Source organism: Colletes gigas, unplaced genomic scaffold (genome assembly GCF_013123115.1).
Source record: "Colletes gigas isolate AHSC1104 unplaced genomic scaffold, ASM1312311v1 Colletes_gigas_Sc00010, whole genome shotgun sequence".
Taxonomy (NCBI): Eukaryota; Metazoa; Arthropoda; class Insecta; order Hymenoptera; family Colletidae; genus Colletes; species Colletes gigas.
This window is the reverse complement of record NW_025106639.1, coordinates 8,156,443-8,177,345: the sequence shown is the minus strand read 5'-3', so window position 1 is coordinate 8,177,345 and position 20,903 is coordinate 8,156,443. Positions and strand designations below refer to the sequence as shown.

Below are 20,903 nucleotides of genomic sequence, written 5' to 3'. Positions count from 1 at the left end.
GGTACGAGCATCGCGATAGGAGACGTAAGATTTTTCTTGGTCGATGTGCTCATCGTTCGTTTACGGTCCAACGAGAACCATAGGGCCGTTCGACTCCGTGGCTGTTCCGACGACAGCACGGACAATTTCCTGCCTATCCGTCGGACGTTGCGGATAAGCAACCGTCCGCGAGGATGACTGACGCCCGCGGAACGAGTTACCTAACCGGAGAGCCGATGTTAACGAAGGAAGCCCTGCCCCTAACGAGAACGTTGAGTAACAGGAATCGGTCCGCCGGAACTAATGGGTTAAAATGCGCTTCCGCGACCCGTTCTTAATTATTCGCGAGGCGAGCGAGCGATCCGTTCGACTAATTCGACCGCCCGGCCGCCCCAGTGACGATTCCGAGCAACGAGACAGTTTTGTTTTCTCGACGATCGCGTGTCAGTAGGTCGATCGATGCTCGAGGACGCGAGCAAACTTGACACACTTTTGCGTTTTCGTCGCGCGCGTCGACCGACCGCCAATGGGCATCATTATGCGCAACTGTTCGACGAATGCCACCGGTTACGCTCGACGAGGGACGCTGCGTAATCCCGGTTGACCGATCGAGACCGATATCGATTCGGGATTCCTGTTCACCGGGACCCGCGAGCCTCGATCGCTTTCGATCCAACGAAGATTACACCGAAACTTTCGACTTCGTTCTACGGAAGATCCAGAGGGTCGAAGATCGTTGACTAAATAGTGTGATTTGAGGACATAGCCGCTGGTAACCCAGACGTTGATTCTTATAATAATTCGGGCGTTCTAATTGCGTATCGAGGGACGAGAAAAATGATAGAAAAGTCGTGAAAGTTCCGGTGTGTGTTTGCGAATAATTTGAAAAGAATTGCATCCCGTGGGTAGTGCGCGCGAAGGGCGAGAAAGTGGCGCGTGTAGCTGGGAAATTACCTAAATTCACGACAGACATTAGCGAGGTTAAGCGGGTGCTAGGGCCAAATTCGAACGATGGACTCGTGCCAAGGGTGCAATTAATTAACCCCCCGGTAACGTCTGACTCTCTCCGGCCGGTGGTTCTCCGCGGATGCAGCCAACTATTCGGATCGAAGACGAGGTAAACGCGGCGCGAATCGATCCACCGAGCCGTAAGAACAAACCGATAAGACAGGGGGGTGGAAAAGAAGGGAACAACCTGTGTTGGAGAGTGCAGCCGCGAACAGAGGCGAACAAGCTAAGATATCGTCGGATTACCAGGCTCTGTAACGAGCAGGGGATGGTAACGGGGGGCGGGAGAAAAAGAAACGAGATTGCACGCCGATGAACCGCCGCGGGGGGTGTAACGGAGAGATGGAAAAGCGCGGAAAGAGTTTCCCCCGGAGGGTCGGGGAATTATTTGTACGCGGTGTACGAGGCATGCATTAGTACAATGGGTATCGCCGACGCGCGTGCATTCTTTCTACCGTTTGGAGACAAAATGGAACACGCCCCGGCAGATAATTCTCGCCGCGAAATTAACGTATTTAAAGCGCGCTTTAATAAAAATCCGCGAACGGAGTGTTTGGGGAAAACGAAGCGTGAGGGCGGTGAGCGGTAACGCGATTATTATCGTAGCCTACCGCGCGGAAGAAAAATACCAGAGAAAACGCGCGGGGCCAGAAGGAGAAAAAACCAAGGGGAGGATTATGAAAAGATCAGTCGACGCCGATGCCGGAACCTGTCCGCTCTCGGGGTGGTGTAATCTCGCGCTTTTCCGCATAATTTCTCTCTCCACGGAACGAAATTAATGCGTCTCGAATAGCCTGTCGCTTAACGGACGAATTCCTTCCCCTGTTTGTAGTCGTCGTTCCCGTCGCGGCGGAACGGGGAACGCGCAAAAATGGACCGCGATAATGCCCGTGATTATTACTTGCCAATAAAGAGAAAACGGGAATGGGGGATGGGGGGAGGAAAATGGAGCGAAAAGTAAAAGCCGAGAAGAATGGCTGCACCGATCGCGGAAGAAGGTGGTTACCACCGTGGTACCACTCTCTCTCTCTTTCTCTCTCTCGACGTCTCTCCATTATCCGGTATCGTAGGTAATTTTCCAGCAGCGTGTACCTACCACCACCGAACGTGGCTTACCAGCCCATTGTTTATTTCCTCCGGGGTAGTCCTCGAGTTCTCCTCGAGTTCTCCTCCCACCCTTTGGTTCCTACGCTCGGAGCCGTTTCTTCCTTCGTCGGCGCACCCCCGCGTCGTTCCTCTTCTCAATCGGGGCTTCTCTTTCGCCCTCTTCCCACCCACCCACACCAACCACGCCGCCCACACTCTCCGACTCTGTCTCTTTCCAGTTCTCCCTTAGTGGCTACAACTCTCGTCAAGCCACCGCATTATCCCACCCTCTCACACACCGGTATTGATTCCGTCATACCACCCCCGCCGTGAAAGCCAGGGTTGCTCTCTTTGTGTGCGCGGCCGTGTGTAACCCGACGGTTTCGCGTGCACGTGTGCGCGTTTTAGCCGCCCAAGCTCCCCTCGCCCCCCCCCTCGAGCGGTGGCACACGGTCAAAGCGAGCTCGACGGTGGCGGTTTAATAAATTACGCTAAATACCAACGACCGACGAAAGACGCTGCCCCGCCGCATCCAAGTCGCGGCAAAACCGATCGGGGCTAATTAACGACGTCGACGCGCACGCCCGCGTAAAAACGCGGCTCGTCTTCGACCGAGGCCGTTTAACCGCCTCGCGTGATCGCCCGGAGTTATCGCGCCCGGCTTCGAATACGTATCAATTTCAAACCGTACGCCGCGGCGTCGCGTGCGTGTACGTGTACGCGCGACCCGCTCGATCGCGAGACCGATAACAAGCTGTAATTCAACGGTATTCCATCAAATGGCCAGGAATTCGCGCCCCCAAATACCCCTAACGTTTCCAATACTCTGTTCCTTCGTTTCGACTGGCTCGAATAATAGCGTGATTTTGAAAACGAAGAGGCAACGTAGAATCGACCCAATTGCCAGCGCCTCGCGTCGCGATGTAATAACCCTCCCCGAGAGGACTAAGATATCGGCGGAGAAGGAAAAGGCGAGGTCGCGAGTGGATGGAAGAGAAAATTTTTTAATGAAATGTCACGGGGTCGAGGCAAAGCCGCGTATCGGCAGGAAACTCGAGGAGAGAGAATAAAAAAAAAAAAAGTGTTACGGAACACCGTGCAAGCGGAAGCGTTCGATCCGATCGTGAACTCAATTAACGTCATCGGCAGAAGACGAAGCACCGAGGAAAGGATAACAAAGCGTGAAGAGAACGCGAACTGGCGCCGAATGTAACTGTGAAATCCAGTCTAGTCTGGAAACAGAGATCACCCACGGTTCAATTACTTACGCTTACATTTAATTAGCAATTTAATTAAGGACAAGACACCGCGCTACGAACGCGACAATGGCATAAGAAATTTACCCTCTAATTACGGAGAGCACGTCGGATATAAATTCGAGAAATCTTGCAACGAGGATCGAACGAAACGTATGGATGTATTTGCGCGCCAAAAATATCGACGAGTCTCTGTGTTCTCTGTGTTCTAATTTGTAAAATACAAGCGTGACCGGCGAGCAATTAATAATTCAAAACGGATTCGAATCGATCGTAATCGCCGGTAATCCCTTTGCGTCCCCCTATATAGGGGATGTTTCGAGTTATTTGCTAGATTTACAAACGCAGACAGCGGAGCGTAAAGGCGTAATGGTTGGACTTTTTATTGTATCGTGGCTAGTTCTGAAACTATTCAGCAGAGTCGAACGAATCGGCAAAAGGGGGAGGAACGGTGGAAACGGAAGAGCGAATGTTTGCCACTCTTCGACTTCTTCTTTCGTTTAAAATTCACCCCGGGATTCTTGCGACAGATTTGAATAATGTAGTAGGCGAATAGCGAGGTGGGAGGCATGCTGGTAGCTCTTCCCCCCCCCCTCCCCCTCCCCCTCCCCATCGACGCGACTGCAGTCTTGGAAATCCAAAACTTAAAAGCCGCGTAAGGGAAAACGACGAAAAGAGCGGCGCGGACCCCCGGCGGGGTGGCCGCGTTTCCGGGATTCCTCGTCGACTCCCGCGGGGTATTAAAGTCGTTAAGAGCGATCTGGAAATCCCCGACACCGATCCAGAGAGCCTGCCTCTCTCGGTCCATCGACTCCCCGTTATCTCGACGATGCTCGATTTAACTCGCGGACGAGATTTACAACGGTATTCGCGCCGAGACAATGTTTGCAGAGGGGCATCGCGCGTCTCGAATCATCGTACGCAACCAATTTTCTCTCTGCTCCGAGAAAGTGGACTCGTTCGCGACAGATTCCATTCGTTCGGCGCATTTTATCGGGAGCGTTGAACTTGGGGATGATTTTATCCACGAGGATGAGATCCACCTTGAGACAGAGATTTTACGTCCAGTTATATTTTCCACTCGATTCGAGCGTGTTCCAGGGACTCGACCAAGGTCCGGAGGCTCGTAACGTTCTCCGGAAGTGAACGTCGGAGCGAAGCGTTTACCGAAAAATCACGAGGCATCGTCTTTCACCGCCAAAGGCGACGAAGAATAAGTTCTGCGCCGATCTCCTCTCGATCCCGGCTCGACCTTCTAATATTAGAGCGTGCAGCGGGTTCGTTAATAACCGACCGGTCGAACGGGCGATCGTTTCGTAACCGCGGGAATAAATCGGTCGGTTTTTTTCTCCGCGGATCGACGGGCCAACCGGTGCACGCGCGACGCCTCGACACGCAACAGGAATTACCTACCCGGTAAATACGCTCGTGTGTCCAACGTGACTCGCGTCCGACTGGAATTCCAACCGGTCGCACGGAAAATGACAAACGACCGACCAAACGGAGACGAATAAACGCGCGGAGGATCGTCGATAAAATCGCGAGACGCGGCTCTCGTGGGAACAGCTCCAAGATGTGCACTGACTTTGCTAATCAATCACTCTGGATCCCTTGGTGTCTTTATTACGAAAGGGTTCGAATTCTAAAACTATAAAAATATACTTGCAACCCCCTGCGAATAAAAATCGAAAGCTTCGTTGACGTTATCCGGTCGAATAAAATGTTTCCCCGATCCGCGGAAGGGAGATCGCGATTATTCAGCTTCGACGCGGCTCTGGCTTCTTTTTCTTTTTGCGGGGGTAGATAACGCGCGTCCCTGTGCTCGATACGATACGTCCACGAGCGGTTTCTCCACCACGTGGTGGCCCGTTATCGTTTCTACCTTGAAGATGCACGCGCTGTCTCGATAACGAGTCTCCGGAGGACTAATTAATTCCTGCACAAGAATCCAACGCGATGCTTTTTCCTTGGAAATCGATGCCCTCGGGGGAGGCTATTTAGTTTCTTCGCTGCACGCGTTGTTATATAAATATAACGATTATACAAAAACAGGTACGATCGAACGATCCTTTAGAAGTTTAAAACTATCTCGACCTATTCTACATTAATTATTTTACCAACTCGTACAAGACTTTCTCCTGTACAGGGAAAATTCGAGATCGTATTTCGATGATGAAATAATTAATTTGTTAAAATAATGAACGTCGCGTGCCCGCGATTGATCTCTATTTAAGCGTCCTCTGACAGTTAGCGACATGTGACAAAAGATATTACGAATAGTTTGGCGGCCATCCAACGTACCCGTATTATAAGAGAAACGTCGAGAGCATTTAAAATAACACTTTACGTTACTATGCAGTAACACGTTCTCGTACGATTCGATCTCTGTTAATTTCTATGCTCGTTCGAGATCCAGAAGGTTCGATCTCGAGCCTTCTCTATCGCGTTGATTCGTTTTCGCGTCAGCATCCCCTGTGCTCGAATTTGTCCACGTCCAGGCAGAAGAAACAGCGACTTGTGACGAGGCAAGGAGCAAACGGCGGCGGATTCAGCGCGAGCGGACGTAACCGCGAGGAATTTAACTTGCTGAGTTCCGACGTCTGCGATCCGATTAGTCGAGCCCGACAGCTACGGTGAAAACGAGGTCAGAGACGAGAACGAACGGCGAAGACGGCCAGTGTGGCGTGCATGCACGCACGCACGTACGCGCCAAAGGAAATGCGACTCAACCGTGCCCCGACTTTCCGCTCGCCGGAAAGCGCAATCGCGCCTTTTTCCTAACGAACCTATCGCCACGAACGCCAAACGCAAACAACTACCGACTCCGGGGATTTAAAACGCTCCCGATCCGCTGCAAACACCACAATCGCCCGGATAGTTTCGAGGATTTCGAACCCGATCGAAAGCCTATCGCCTTGCAGAGTCCTGAATATTTCGAAAACAAAATGTACGATATACAGACTCGAATAATGGTGATTTTCCTCGAATTAAAAGTACAATATCTCAACGTACGAGGTTCTGTTAATTTTTAGGTGCAGTCTGTTTTCTAGATATCTGGTGCGGGGTTTGGATGTTCCATCGAGCAGCCGGGCAGAAGAAAGATCAGAGAACAAAGAAGAGCTTGGATATTTATAGACGGACGCGATATCGAAAATAAAACCGCAAACGCGACGGGAACAGAATCTGTTCGCCCGAATAAAGATGTACTATGTCCATCCGATCGAAAGAGACCGTAAGAGCGAGCCGAAATTGTTTCGGGATGCAGAAATACCGTGAATCCCGGAAGCATCGAACTTCGTCGTACGGTAAAAATATATTTCCATTCTTACGACCGTCGAGTACGATGTGTAAACCGTGGACGATCGAATATCGGGGCTCGTGTCGCGCGACGATACTCTACCACGCGTAAATCGAAGCGAGGAGCAAAGTTAAAATAACGAAGATAACCCAGCAATAACGTTGATGAATCAAATCGAACGTTGGAGCAATTAATAAAGCTTCGTTATAAAATAATGTTTCGGTTTTTAGTGCAGTTCTGCCGACGATGAAAATCTGATGAAATGAAAATAATGTGTTATGGATATTTTTGGAATATTCAAAAGAGGTTTATCGTTAGAAACCTGTATGGTATGTAGCTATGAAGTCTCGACGAAATCTCAGTCGGATATTTGGGGCGAGATTTCGCGAGGATCGCGCAGAAAGGAGAAAAACGCGAGATCCTTAAAAGAAACTCTTACGAATCCATCTTGCACGGACCTTGAGTGACGCGCTCGGTCGAACAGCGAGAGTTGGAAAGACGGAAAACCTGGCGGAAAAAGGCGGTGGATGTGAAGGCGGAGAGAAACGCGGAGAGCACAATCGTCGTGAATCTAGCCTAACCTGTAATTTGGCGCGAGCGTACCGATGCTATAGCGTGCAAACAGGGTGTTTCGCCAGAGACAGAACGCTTTGCTTCGCTTCTGTTCCAAACAACGGAAAGGAGCGCGTCGTCAAACATTTAGAACCCCCTCGAAATGACTTTCCAAGGTCTGTGCTGGATCTAGATCGAAACGATCCTATAAATTTTCAACGGAAATTAAGACGAGAAATCTGCTTTGCAAAACTAAACTCTGATAAAAGTAGTAAAAAATACGATGAACTTTAAATGAGTATATGACGAGAAAAGACGGTTTCGGTTTGATGGATCCAGCGTTAAGATACCGAACACTCAGTAGATGCGACGGAATAACAAACCGTTCCTAGGTGGCCGTGCGCGCAAGAGAGAGACGTCACGCACAAATGCACACCTACACACAGACGGGCACAGGGATTACGTAAACCACGAGGCAGGTATAATGCGATCAAACGACCTACAAATCACGGGCTTCGCTTTCCGCTTAACGCGAGAGCACGACTTAATCCTATAGACGATCGGTAGACGACCGGATGATCGCGAAAGGTGCATCCTCCGTTGCTCCAACCTGCCGATGTATCTTTGATCGACGTCAACTGCGACTATTTGTGATCAATACTGCGCCAGAAATCTAAGCAAGACTCGCGTGCGACCTCTAGGCCGCTTCGAACCTATCAGTTTGAAACCTTCGACACACGAACTCGACTCAAATTTGCAACATTATCAAGGAGATTTTATAAATAAATAAAGCAGGCAGTGCCTAAAACTGTACTCTCTACCGTGAGGAGATCGGTATTAGAGCGAGCCGGATAGAGTTTTGCATCGAGCGTTCGGTTTTTCCATCGGATAAAATCACGATCGCGGGAGCTGTCGCGAGCAGGAACGCCCTCGCGGGAGATTCCGATAATTTGCTGCTTCTTCGACGGGCTATCGATTCGCGGTGGTTTCGATTGGCTCGAACGCGAACGCGAACGCGAGTGGAAACTCGTAACGAAATTCCAGCTGCCAAAACGCGAAACGAGCCACGGTCGAACGATCGCTATTTGTCGTCCGTTGGAGGGCCAGGTTGTTATCGGCCCCCCCGGCATAGTGCCCGATCGTCATCGTCATCGGGTGTGCAGTCATTAAAGCCCCGCGGCGAATTATGTAATCCACCGATCGATACATTCCACGCGTCGCATCGAACGGGCTTATTGCCGATACGCGACGCATCGACGACCGAAACACGTCGAGGAAAACCGATATTCCATTATCGACGCTGTTCGCTGGAAACTGACGAACAACGACACGTCGCTCGACGATGGAAACATCGCGGGGGCTTCAAGTTTTCGCGAAAAGCTTTCCGACGCGCCGACGAAAATCCCTTCTTTCCACCGGAAATCGCCCCCGACAGCCGGGTGCACATTTAAGTCATATTTCGGCCCGCCGAGCCGTCCGAAGTGATTGAAACATTATTCCCATCTTCGAGACCGGCTCGAATATCGTCGAATCGTTAACGATTTTACGCCATCCGCTCGACTTATTGTAAAGTACGAGAAGCGAGAACGAGCGTATCCGTGTTCGTCGATCGTCTTTCGCGTAAACTGAGGTCTTATCTCGAAAGTCCGTATCTAAATATGGATCGTGGCATGCTTCGACCTATTTCCGGCGACCACGCTGCCAGGAATTAGCAAACGAAAATGGAGTCGTTCGATCACGGGACGCGCGAGTTACGACGATTATTTTCGCGGGGAACAATTAAACCGGGGCCCCCCCGATAAATTCCGGGCAACGATTTCCGGTAAAATCGACGAATTTCGCCCACTGGCCGGGGTCCCTAACGAGTACGTGACGGTGGCTAATTAGGTTAATCGAGGGCGTGAGACATCGGCGTACCGTCGACGCTGTCTCGTATCTTTCCGTGCAAACGATCGCGGGACTCGAAATTTGCTTCCCGACCGTTTCGATCCTGAAATTATTTATTCGACCGAAAATGCGTCGCGTTTCGCGCGATGGAGTACTCGATTTCCGGCCGCGAACGTGTGTCGGACGCGGTAGATTACGACGGTCGCAAAATAAACGTTCGTCGCCCAAATTGCAATCAAATTTAAACAAACTCACGCTGCTTTCCCGCTCGGACAATGTTTACATCCCCCTGACAGCCTCGAACGGCGCTAACGTTATTAAACGACTTGTGGAATCTGCTCGATAAATATCTCTGGCCCTCCACGAAGCGAATTTTTTCATGAAATAAAAATGTGAAAGTATACCTAATCTTTGATAATATTTTTGTTGCTTCACAGTTACAGTTTGTTACAAAATTCTACAAAAGTCCACGCGCGTTAAAGCGTGCAACAGGCCCCAGAAAAGTTGCGTTTGCGTTCCGGAAGATAGAACGGGTGGAAGAGCAGTTTTCGAGCGTTCAGACGGCCGCTTAGAGAATTTATTTGCGGGGGAATATTTAACGAGTCGAAACGCTAGACGCAACGTTTACGTAAACGGCATTTAAACGCGCGAGGAAACGTCGTATCGAAAGGTTCGCGCCTCGCCGGCGGCTTTCTCCGCGACGCGTCGACAGAAACGGTCGAGTTTGCTCGTCGAGCGAAAAGGGCAGAGGTATTTCGTGATTTTCCGGCTAGTGTGACAAGTGGCGTTGCACCGAGGGCGGCGTGACTTTCTTCCGCGTGTTAGGCGAAAGGAAGTTACGCCAACCGGGACTTCTATGCGAACGAGTTCGCCGTTCAGTCTTGTTTACGACCGTCGCCCGTAACGATTCGATAACTGTGGCCTACCGCGAGGAAAAGTTGGCCGGAAAACGCCGCGTAAATGTAGCTCGTGTTTCTGCATTCGATTTGTCTGCGAACAAAAATGAAATTGCTCTAACCGTGGATATCGTAACAACGTTGCATCGCGATTGCGTTTACGCCCCAAAAAGTACGTTTACAACGCTCGAACGTGATAAAACCGGGGGCAAGGAAAAGAGCAAGAGAGAGAAACTCGACACCTGTACAAGGGAGTAATGCTCTCTCGGTTACTGCAGCACCTTTCGCGGTGGCAAAGAGACCTTTCCACCTGCCCGCTTCTGTCAACACCTCAGCTATGCGCTAAGAAGGAACGAGAAAAGTAAGAAAGAACCTCTTATCTGCCGCGCGGAAATAAAACGCCCGTCCGTTGTTGTCAAAAAGAATACGCCTCTACCCCTGGGAGCGCGACGCGAGCAACACCCATCTCCCAACAATATGCCGGAGTTCAGAAATCAACCCCGTCTACGAGACCTCGGAGAAACGAGAGGCGATCTTTCTGCTCGAGTTTCCTGCTCGAAACGAGGCCACGTTGCTTTGCATCTTCCACCGATTCTACATTTTGTTCCAAGACTAAATCAAAAATGGTCCTCTCGTACCGTCCCCCTTTGATCTCTAAATTACCTCCACTTAAACACGATTACACAGCGTGTCCGGACAGAATCTAGAAGCGAGATTTCACGGAGAACGAGTTACTTGTACGTGTAATCGGGCAAGGTCTCTCCATCTAGCCGCGTTGTCGTTTCTGATTCGTGTGCACGGCCCAGTACATTACCGCGGGACATATCGGAGAAAAAGCCAGGAGGTTTTGTACTCCCCCGCGTCGTCCCTCCTCGCAGCCCTTCTTGTATCCATCATCGTCCCCCCTCGCGCAACCGGCGAGGCCGTTGCTCGCTCTAAATCACAACTTTTCGCCGTGCGAGCCGCGCTACATGGAAATGCAAATGCGCGTCGTTAATCTCGGTAATAAATACGCGCGCGCCTGCTGCTTAAGTTCACGAGCGTAGTCTCGCCGCGGGCGTACACGCGTACAACTTTTCTCCCCCGCGACGTCGCCGCCACCGCCGCCGCCGCCACGTTCGCGGCGTCGCGTCTTTATTTCCGATCGCGAAACCGATCCCTCCCCCTCGTCCCCCTTGGGCTGAGAGAGTTCCCCGACTACCGATACGAACGAACCGCCAATCGACCGATGAAGAAGACCCCGCGCGCGCGCGCGACTTTACGATCCCGCGACGATTTACGAGGCCGAGAGCACCGAGTTCCCTCCGCGCTGCTCCCGCAGCCACGACCATCGGACGAGTCCGTTTTCGCTTAGGACGGATCGGCCTGAATTCTCGCGGAGTTCGTTGATCTCGTCGAGGGAGGAGAGGATCGGTCGCGACGCGATCCGGGGGACACCGATACCGGAGCGAATCGGAGGGACAGAGCGTCGGGCACGCGACTAGGGGCCTTCTTTCTTCCACCCACCGCGGTTGTAAATTTAACGTCTTGATACACTCTTTTGTTCGAGATCGATTGAATTGCGTAAAAAATCGGAGCGCAGGATTATTGGTCGTCCTGCTACCTGAGCCAACGCCGCTGCTTTCCTGGTGTTAACGATTCCTTTTATCGCACGAGTCGCGGAAGAAGTTGACCGATTACCGAAGTGCCTCGGTTGCACGTAGTCACGGGGCAAGAAACGTCGTGAAAATTTTTCGGCGAGACAGCAGGTGCGGCACGCGGAGACGGAAATCCAGGGAGCTCGTAAAACGGTTATTAGGAAAGTTTAAAAGTCGCGAAACACCTGTTGAGTACGAGACAGGGAGGCTGGCGGCGTCGTTTGAAAGGTCGTTCGCGCATCGTGCAAGAAATCGTACCGATACAGGACTGCCTCGCTCCTGGCATCAATCTGCGTTAGGGATACTTCCGAGCGAATCGTCCGCGTTACGTTTCTTTGGCTCGAGCGAAGAACCAGAGCGACGTAGACCGGACGAGACGCGTATACTGCAGCGTTTCGAGTCGCGACGACATTATTCGATCATCGATAAACAAATTTATGCAACGAGACACACGTGTTCGACACGGCGGTCGAAGGTCGGAAATAAATCCGACGCGGAGGGACGCGAGCTGAAAGCGAGGGCGGAAGAAGCCAGAGCCGATGGGGTCGAAGAAGAGGCCATGTTTACGAGCCATGGGAGAATCTCGGGGTCTTCGAGTTCGCCATAACGCTCGTATGGGATTTCTCTGTACACCCCTCGGGCAGCTGCTTCGGTATTCGTCTTCCAGACTCGAGGCTGAAATCGGAACACCCGAAGGATTCTAGGTGCGCCCGAGGACCGGCCAAATGTTTCCACGGAGCCAAAAAAAAAAAAAGAGGGAGGCGACGCCATATGGCACCTAAACGATCCATCGGCGAAGGCGACGTAGAAGGAATTATGCTTCGAGAGCCGTGAAGGAGCAATAACGAGGATACCACAAGATAATCTTTCACGAGAGCCCTGATCGGAAATACCAACGCGTTTGCTCGAATCTTAGTCGATATACGATTTGATCGACGATTATAAACGTAAGGCAGAAAGCAGGGTTTCGTGACGAGGGAACTAAATACGAATAGATTGGCGATACGTGCAACGTTTAAAACGTTAAATACAATGTATCAGATTGTATAATATTGCTCTACGAACGAAAGGGAGACAGATTGAAAAGCGTGAAGAGCTGATTCGCCGTCTGTCACGCGAACCGTGTTTTACAGCAACGACAAAAAGTTATTCTACACGTTCGTACGCCTATTTGCGTTTCCTATTCCCGCTTTTACCCGTTTCTTGTTACGCAAACTGTTGCACTCGAATAGAAAATGACGAGAGAAATTACTTCGGACGCTGCGTTGCTTAAAAAATGCTATGTACGAATCGGACCACACACCCCCGGTTCTCGAACACGCTGTCCCTTTGATCCTGTCTCCCTCCGGAACGTTGGAGAGCTTCGGGGGCCAGGGTATCGTAAACGATACAAAAATAAAATCGTCCCTGTGGATAGACTTACCCTGACGGGAGCACGAAACAGCGGAGCGGCGACGGCATGCGGATTAGCATGATGGTGAGCGTGATTATGATGGCCATGGTGATGGTGTCTGGTGTCAGGACCACCTCCCGCAGCCGCCTGTTCGGCCTGGACCGACATCGCCGCGCGGGCCTGTCGTTCCCGCTCCCGAAGCCGGTCCCGGTCCACACTGAAACACCAAACATTCGACGAACGTTAACTCCTACCCCTTAACACACCGTTGCGAGTCATTTTTCAAACGTACCCAATTTTCTTCAAACTCATTTTAATGTGGGAGACGTCAGGACGCGTGCAAAACTATCGGGGGATTAAATATTAGGGGAGATCGGGGACTTGGCGACCAACTTTTCAGGTCATGTTTTTCAACCCTTACTGTTACGCTAATGGTACTATAAATTAATATTCGCGTTGGTCGACTAGCTTCATGGTCGGGGAAGAATTTTTTCGAACGATCCACGCTACGGTTTTCGTCTCTCGAAGCGAGATGCGTAAGAGAAAGTGTAATACGACGGTACAGTGGCCCACTTCGGCCCGCGTGAAAGTGTTAACGATAAATTTGAACATTTGCATGAAGCGGTGATGGAATTCGAAGGGAAATCGCACGCAACCTTGGATAATACGCGGTCGGGTTCCTGATAGAATGCTACTCGGAAGATTCAATTTCTGTCGATCGCGGTTGGACTCGGCCGGCGATCCACGTAAGAACTCTCGCGCAAAAACGACCGGGGCGAGTTGCATGTCGATGCTCAATATCCGTGACATTGGGTAATCGAAGCCTATTTTCGATTCGATATCTGCGCGAAACTCCGTCGCGTTTCCTACGAGTCGATCGACCCCTCCAATGGCGGACGATTCGAAACGATCCGCAACAGAATTTCCAGTTTATTCTCATACTTTCGATCGCGTATATTGATATTTGCATCCCAATTGTTGATACAGAGCCACCAAACGTACTGTTTAGCTTGTTTGACGACCATAAGCGCGCGTAACACGGGGGCAGCTAGCGAATCTGGCAAGTAGCGCTATCGTAACGAAGAATCTGCCCCGGGGATGGGGTCGATCGACGTTTGTGCGAGAGCAGAGGCACGCGTGGCAAGCAAACGCCTTTATCTTCCGAAAGGAAATCCACGGAGGAGGAATTCCATTACGTATGCGACACACATCGCCGAGAATAACTCCCACGTTTCAGGAAATGCCGAGAGAGAGAGGGGCCGCGAGATACAGAACGAGCAGCAGACAGACGCAAATAGAGAGAGGAGAGAGATTCGTGACGAACCATAGAAGAGAGCAGCTGCAGTTGGCGCGAACACCTGTTTAGTCGCGTTTCCGGCGTCGTTGGGGATTGCGTATCGAGCGAACGAACACCGCCGCCGCCGGAGCTACCGATACCGTCGCAATCGCCTCGAATTCCTCGCGTTCTTTGTGCCATTCAAGCATCTCGTTCGAAATTTTTTCCTACGCGCGCAAAGTCGAGTCACGCGTCGCGCCAGACTCCGCTCCGAGATCGAACTACGACGTTCGATCGACCGATCGGTCTCGAATTCGATACCATTCCGATCCCTCTCGTCGCCCGGGGAGAGCACGCCCACGCCTAGATAACGTACCCTCTGCGCTTTAGTCGTCTCATCCGATACTCGAGCCAATGCGATCGACTTCCTCAAAACTTTTAAAACTTCGGATCGTACTCGACGCTACGAATTTACAAGAAATTTCTAGTCTGGAACGTACATGATTTCGCCAACTTTGTTTAGAAGAATCACGGCCAGCCGCTTGCCCGAAAATCAGCGGCGGCGTTCTGTAAAGTCACGTCCGCCAGGTTCAAAAGTTCGACTTTTATCGCTTGGCACGCGATACTCTAGGACAGTCACGTAGGTCACGAGGAACAGAAGACTGTTCGGTGTATAAAGAGAGCATCGAACAAAGTTGTACAGTTGTGTAATATTGAAATGCGAACTTTCAAACTTCGTCGATGAAGGAGGAACGCGCGATGGTCGAAGGAAGGGTTGGCGGCAAAAAGTCGCTAATATCCGTGGAGCGGAAATCGATTGGCCGTGTCGGCTGCGTTGATCACGAGACGCGGTAGTTCCGGGCTGAAATGGACCGGACAGCATTGTTTCGACACTTTTTCGCGTACGCCGGAAATATCAACGGGGGACGAACAACGCGCGGGAAGATGGGGCGGCTCGATAGCGCGAGATCGTGCAAAATTCACGAGGCTTCGACGCGAGCCGAGCCGTAGAGGCGAATCCGCGGGTTCGTTCGATGGAGTCTGGGGCCATTGGCCGACGAGCCGGCGACAGGACGGATATTACAGCCGCAAAGCATCGCGCCGCGTTCCTCCGCGCTGCGCCTCCAGTATCTCTTCCCATTACCAGTTTAGATACCACTGATTTCCTGCTTGCGAAAATCCAACTCCGCTCCACCGAACGATTCGATACTTTCGCGGAATACCTCGCGAACTCGAGCCGGATCCAAAACACGGCCGGAATTAAAAGAAATTTCAACGTTGCTTAACGTAGGATACAAACGCGTTTTCTAAAAATAAATAGCTTCGAATATTCTTCGTAAAATCCGGACGCATCAACCTAATAAAACGCGTATTTAGATAACCTCCTACATACTCCGAGCATTCTGTTCGTTTACCAGACGGAATATCGTCCGGTCGCGTTATTAATCTATTTCAAGAACACGATTACGCCCGAACGCGAACTCCAACGCGTCGCAAACCGGCAAAGTTCATCCCGTTAACAGGAATAAATGGAAGCACCCTTCTCGAGCGATTTTCCAAAATGTCCACGAGTCTATCGATGCCATCGAACGCCGGACAAAATTGATCGTCGATTCGACAGGGTCGCCAGACAACCTCTTTTACATTCGCGTTCTTTCGCAACGATAAACGATAAACGAGCCCTCTCGCATCCGCGATACTCTCGAACCGATTAACGATCGTTTCCTCCACTAATCTCTCGAAATTATAAACAGGAGTGTTTCGATTTCGTTTCTTCTCCCGGAGCGTGAGCTATTAACGTGCGTTTAACGATCTCGCGGCCAGTTTTTTCGAATCGTTCGGCGATACATCGCCGCCGGAAATAATTAGGCCGCGTTGATCGCGGTGCATTCGAAACGGTAAAGAGGAACGTTTTCAACGGGCCCGCGGGATCGCGTTTCGCGAAATTAATCGTTCCTGCGTCTGGATCCCGCGCGGAACAAAGACGAGGGAAAATATTGTTGGAGCTGCTCGGTGAGCCGCGGCGAGTCGAATCGATTCGCTGTGTCGGCTCGCAAAAACGTCACCGTTCTGGGAAAAACGAGCCAGAACCATCAAAGGGTATTCCCAAGCTTTCCGGCCGGCCTCTGTGTACTCTTCGATCGTGCGATAAAGGATTATTACGTTATCGGTCCGAGCAGCGAACGGATCTCCCCCCCTGGTCGGTCAATAAAACCTTCCTTTTTACACGAGTCGATGGGCTCGCGTTACGAGACGCCGACGGATTTCCAGTCGGCGGGTTTCTCGCGGACGAGAAATCACCGAGGGCGCCGCGGATTCGCGCAATTTTCAACCATAACTCGTCAAATTGCCGGGAACGGTTCGAACGGTTCCTTTTTTTCAAATTAAAAAAATCCTATACTCGTGACGGGGCGGTGACAAACACAAACCCGGTGAATGAAAAGTGGTACTCGAAAAAAAACGACGCGAGCCGGAAGCTTCTAGTTAATCAACTGAAAATTCCGTCATGGTTCCCGCCGGATGCTGTACAAAGAAGAATCGATCCGATCGAAATACTTTTATAATAATGGAGCAAACAATGCGTATAGCTGGCATTTTTTTTTTGGAGGAAGAAAATCACCAGGATTTACTAAACACGAACGGAATAGAAAATTAACGTCGTAAAGTGCGAACGGTTTCGATATTCGAGTGGAGAAAATTGCACGGTTTTGTTTAAAAAAAGGAACGCATATTGCTGCTTGTGTCGTAAAATATCGTTGCAATAGCGGATGCGACCGAGTATTTCGGGTGGGCGATATATGGTCCGTATCGCGACAAGGTTTGCCCACCATTGCTGTTCACCGATGGCCCGTGTCTCGCCGATAACGAAACGTGATCCGATTTACCATGTTTTATAACGTCTGAACGTGCGGATATTATAGGCGGCCCGGTTTAGGTTCGTTCGACGTCAGCGATGACGCGCTAACCTTTCACACCGCGCGAGAACGCTCGAGGATCCCGGAAACCGAGCGTTTTAAACTCGCCACGAGCGTTCCTACGTTATTTAAAATTCGCCCGTGACGTACGCCCGATGCCCGCCAACGTTTCGACCACCCACGACACTCGGCCCCGCTCGACCTTTTCTCCTCGAATCGTACAAATTCGTCGAGCCCGTTAATTATTCGCGTAACCCGCTAATTGTCTGGAAACGTTCCCCTTCCCGCTGCGAAGCACTTTGATATTTTAAATTTCGCGAGAGATCCATAGTCGAACTTCTAATTCCAAGGTGGAGGAGGGTCCATCCCCGCGAGTGGTGCTCTTTAGAAATCTATCCGTGGTCGGTGCGCGGCTGTACGTTTACGTGCATACGTGTACACGTAACGAGCACGCGAAAGAGCAACACAAGCCTCGTCGCGCTTACGCACACGTTCGCTACCGTTGCACGCACGTGGCCGTACGTGTGGCGAATTGGATTCGTGCTTAGTTAGCTACTCGACGATAAACGACCGAGACGGCGAAAGTATTCGCGCGATGGAACGAGAGAGACGATGGAACGCCTGTGGTAAGGGAACACGAGATAAGGACGAACGTTTCGCGAGAAGAGAGACGGTCGTAACGTACGAGGGAACGAGGGAACGAGAGGAGTGAAGGGAACGAGTGAGTTGTCGCGTTTATTTTGAGCCGACGAAGGCTAAATGCCGGATTGCGCGGTCGCGAATTCCCAGCGATTCGACGGCCTTTTCTCTCTCTATCTCGACACCCGTAATCACTCTCGCTATCTTCGTTTTCTCTTTGCCGACGGTCGACACCCGACGCTCGTTAATTACCAATTTCATTAGCTTATAACCCGACGCGGGAGATAGACTCGCCGGGAGGATCGATTTCGCGCGCACCGGGAAAATTCCACTTTTTAATCGACCGAACCCGTCGATTCGCCCTACGGCCCCATTATTATTATTATTATTATTCCCATCGATAAACGTCTTTGCCACGCACGCCTAAAAGCAGATACCAATTATGCGCCGAGTGCTGCTCTGAAAAGTTGCAAAATTCATTTGCACAAATTGATGCGCGATTTCTACAAAATCTCACAGTTTTGACGAATTTCCTTGAAACGTTTAACGCGAGGATCGTGTCGGGGGAGGGTTATTGCGTTATATGCGGGACGTTTTGGGAATAATGGAACGATCGGAGCGGATCGTCTTCGGAGAAGTTCCGTCGAGAGAGAACGTTCTGGAAATACGTCTCGGTTTCCTCGTCGCGAGCTGTCACGCGGCAAAACCATCTTCCCGTTGAATCACAATCGACAAACCCAATGACTCGGTTCCATTGACACTGACACACTGACATCGTTTCGCGGTACGACGACGACAACCTTCGAAAGCCGCGTTTCGTTCTACGTTCGCGCGCGAGCGCGCTAATCTCCTTGAACGGATTGACCGAACGCTGCTCGAACCACTCGCAAACGAGACGGAATTGCTCGTTATTCGGATACCCCTCTCGATTAAATAAAACATATACTTTATCAAACGGTTCCAATTAACATTTGTCGGAACGGCCATGCATGCCAAAAACAAACTCTGCTCTCTTTCCCCGTATTTCCGGATCCGATGCTCGACCTCGTTGGTACCAGAGATGGCCATTTCGTTTCGAGTCATAATGGAAACTATTTTCGTAACGAGACATATTTCTTTCCGCTGTATAAACGTTCGTTGATGTTTGTAATTCCTAACGTCGCGATAAGGAATAAGTAAATTCGTTCAAGACTCGAAATAAATAAAAACCAACTACGACGAAATGTAATTTTAGCCCGGCCAATAATTCCCACGAAATACAATTATAAAAATTGAGCTCGTTTCGCCGTCTTTGCGCGTGGCAAACATTTACCGAAACAAACGCTCGGAAATACTACGTTCCGTTTATTTTGCATTATTAAATAGTCGGGCAAATAATACCGATCCATCATCGACGTCATAAGCGCGCTCGTTTTCCCCGAACGATTAAACTAGTTGAAAATACAGCGCTCCGACATTCGATATTCGTAGAGTTTTACTTCCTGGAATCTTGACCGAAGCTAACTAAGCAGATTTTCGTGCTACGCTATCGGAATTCGTCGAACGTTCCGTAATGAACGGATTTAACGCCACGGGCTCTAAATAAATATACCTACGATAGTTATGGGAATACTAGATTCCGGACGGTTATTACCTGTCGAACGATTTGAAAGATATCCACCGTGATTCCTATTAATTCGAAGACGTTTCTGATTTACCTCGAGGTTCGAGGAACGGTTCGAAAATGCCGCCCAGACGGCAGCGAATAAAAAAAGTTTTCAAATTAGTTCGGTCGAGCGGACGGTCGACCGACAAATAGCACGTACGTAACTCGGTCAAAGTTCAAGAACGGTCGGACCATCTTCGGCTCCATTTTTCCGTCGTTGCTGGCATTGAGCAGGTCTGACGGTAATGTCAAGTCTAGGCGGTTCGCTATGTCATCCCGACTCGAAAATTGAAGCCGCCGGACAGTAAGTTACGCCTTATCCATTGTCGATAGTCGTTACGTAACGGTGTCGCTTAACGACTCTGGCCGGAAAGAAGACGCGAGAAACTACGGTCTCGAACGATCGTCGCGACGCGTGTTTGACCAAGCCGTTCGTTGTCGAATATTTGCCAACCTCCAGGCGAAAGGTAATAATCGTCGCTGTTTGACGTTCGTTTCCCGGGAATATTAAATGTCGTTCGATCGTCCTCTTCGGCGAACCGGCCGCCGCGTTCGTCTTTTCGCATTGAGGAAATTTTTCCCATTTTTTTGCGCCGTCCATCGATCGCCGTAAAGCGAATTTGTTGCGTGTTTACAGCGAACGCGGTAAAATAACCGCGAGACCGACAAAAAAAGCGTACGTTTGCGTAGTCTCGAGCGAGACCGACCGGATCCGACGGAATAACATTGAAAAACAAAACGCCGCGAACGATTAAACGAAAAGCATTACCCGTACGACGTAAATTTCCGCGCTTCGCGGTCAATATTTCCCGCTCGTATCGGTCCCGAAACGCGATCGACGCTTTCAGTTTTTTCCGCCGGTGGAAATAAAAAAAAGAGTAAACGCGAACGCACATGCGCGCGCTCGCGCTCAACAAATTTAACAAACACCGCCGCGATAATGATATCCGGTGGCGTGGGAAAATACTTATTGCTCGATGTTACGAACCGATTGAATTTCGATCCAATACCCGGTTGTTTGCGTTCCCGTGCAATAGGTAATTAACATCACGGAACGTCGATGGTCCGAGGCGAATTTTATCTTCTCTCGGTCGCTCGTTATCGCCGATTAAGCCTATTATCAGCCGCTATCGCCTCCCTAATCTCGTTATAAAAGACGATACTGTTACGTTCCGACCTCACGCGTACATTTTTTCCACTCTCGATAGAATCTCGCAAGACGCATCCGTTTGCGCCAATTTCTATTACCCTCGTTGATAGTTTACCATAAAATCGAACACCCTCACGGACGACTTCGACTTCGACTTCGAGCTTTTAAGGACACGACTTCCCGGTAACGATTCGTACAACTTCCGACAACAAAGAATCGTAACCGGAAGCGTCGACTTAATAACTTCCCATCATAACATTTTGATCCCCGAATCGATCGTGCATCG

At 50.4% G+C, this 20,903-nt stretch overlaps 1 protein-coding gene across 7 annotated transcripts in view; it reads right to left on the bottom strand.

Annotated features, from left to right (window-relative positions):
- LOC122398052 (AF4/FMR2 family member lilli) overlaps window positions 1–20,903 on the bottom strand; it is a 145,688-nt gene that overhangs the window by 66,853 nt on the left and 57,932 nt on the right. For 6 of the 7 annotated variants that reach the window (XM_043397665.1, XM_043397672.1, XM_043397666.1 and 3 more), the window contains one exon: window positions 13,023–13,209. In XM_043397665.1, the coding sequence (XP_043253600.1) occupies window positions 13,023–13,209 (187 nt within the window). Of the gene's footprint in view, window positions 1–13,022; window positions 13,210–13,284; window positions 13,338–20,903 lie in introns of all 7 variants that reach the window. The other variant, XM_043397667.1, reaches the window with a different exon arrangement.